At 38.3% G+C, this 1445-nt stretch overlaps 1 protein-coding gene across 1 annotated transcript; it reads left to right on the top strand.

The window, feature by feature from the left end:
• Positions 1 to 344: 344 nt before the first annotated feature.
• LOC104774176 lies at positions 345 to 1268 on the top strand. Its single transcript, XM_010498840.2, has one exon. The coding sequence runs from the start codon at positions 607 to 609 to the stop codon at positions 1135 to 1137; it is 531 nt and encodes a 176-aa protein (XP_010497142.1). The 5' UTR covers positions 345 to 606; the 3' UTR covers positions 1138 to 1268.
• The last annotated feature ends 177 nt before the right edge of the window (positions 1269 to 1445 follow it).

Below are 1445 nucleotides of genomic sequence, written 5' to 3'. Positions count from 1 at the left end.
TTGAAAGCGTGTGATTAATAATATTAGGTTGAAATAATATGTAGATTATCTATCTCTTAGAGAAAAGGCGAAACCATAGAGTATAAAACAATTCATGCTAATCGAAGGGAAAGAATAATCATCAGAAAAGCATACCAAATAATCAGTATAAGTTAGCAAAAGCTAAATAAATTGGAAAGGGACCTAATTTTGAGAATCTACGGTGTAATTTTAATAACATGTACGTTAGTGCTTGTAATTGGAAGATCGGTGCGTTAGGACTAATAGATATAATCTCTCCCCGAGTCCTGACAGCTGCTGATATCCAAAAAAAAAATAAAACAATGAAGAAGAAAGAAACACAGAGTGGAATCAGAATCCGATCCCTTTCTAACATGCATCACTCTTCCTTTTTTGAAAAACTTGTAAAAGTTTCCACCTTTCAACAGTTTCTTCTCCCTTAATTTCTTCTCTCGTTGAATGTTGGAACACGTTATTCTGCAATTAACAAACAATATTAAATAAATCAAAAGCATAGATTTTTCATTATAAAAAGCTCGTTAACGGTCACCATCTTCCCTGCACATATCACTCCATCGACTCCAGTATTTCCCAAGCTCTCTTGAGATGGCAAAGAACTCACAGAACAGTAGTAGCAAGAAGAAGCAAGAAAACAGAATTTGTGAGAAGATCTTCAGAGCAGTGACGAGTCCTGTCCGAACTGTTCGCCGCATCTCCACCAAACCTTCAACAAGCCACCCAGCAGAGGCCGTTTGCGTCAAATTTGCAGAGACATCGTCGACTCAGGCGGCGGCAGCCAAACCCATCATTACAAAGATGGAACCGAAGAAGACGGTGATCGCTCGAGTGGAGACGACTATCAAAACGGACGAGAGGTTCACCGATTATATAAAGAAAGCGAAGCTGAAGATCAGGGCAATGACGACGAATCACGATGACGATGCGTGGGAGACAAGTGAAACAGATCAGACACGTGAGCATCACCACGTCCATAACTCTCACGTAGGTGGCCGTAGCAGTGGGAGATCATCATCATCAGATCAGTTCTCTGAGTACATAAAGAAGGCGAAGATGAAGCTCATGTCCTCTTCCACCATTGCTCGTGCTAACCCAACTAACGATACTTATTTCAAGTGATATGACATTTTGACAACTGATGATGATTTTTGAATAAATCCTGGCCTTAATTTGTCTGAATGATTTTGGTTTGATACTCGTAAAAGATTCTATTGTATTAATAAGTACGGACATGGATTTTGTTGCGTTAATAGTAATAATGTTGATCATTTTGCTCTTAAATTAATTTACTACCAGTCAGTCTGGTAGTGAGTGGGTTGGTTTCGTTTCGTTTCGTTCTAATGATAAAATAATGATATACAAATATCATATGGGCTCTGAATGGGCCGTCATATACTTTGATAATAACTTCAGATAATTGACTAAAT

Source organism: Camelina sativa, unplaced genomic scaffold (genome assembly GCF_000633955.1).
Source record: "Camelina sativa cultivar DH55 unplaced genomic scaffold, Cs unpScaffold01777, whole genome shotgun sequence".
In the NCBI taxonomy this organism is placed as follows: domain Eukaryota; kingdom Viridiplantae; phylum Streptophyta; class Magnoliopsida; order Brassicales; family Brassicaceae; genus Camelina; species Camelina sativa.
Note: the sequence above shows the minus strand (reverse complement) of the source record. Positions and strands in the feature narration are given on the sequence as shown.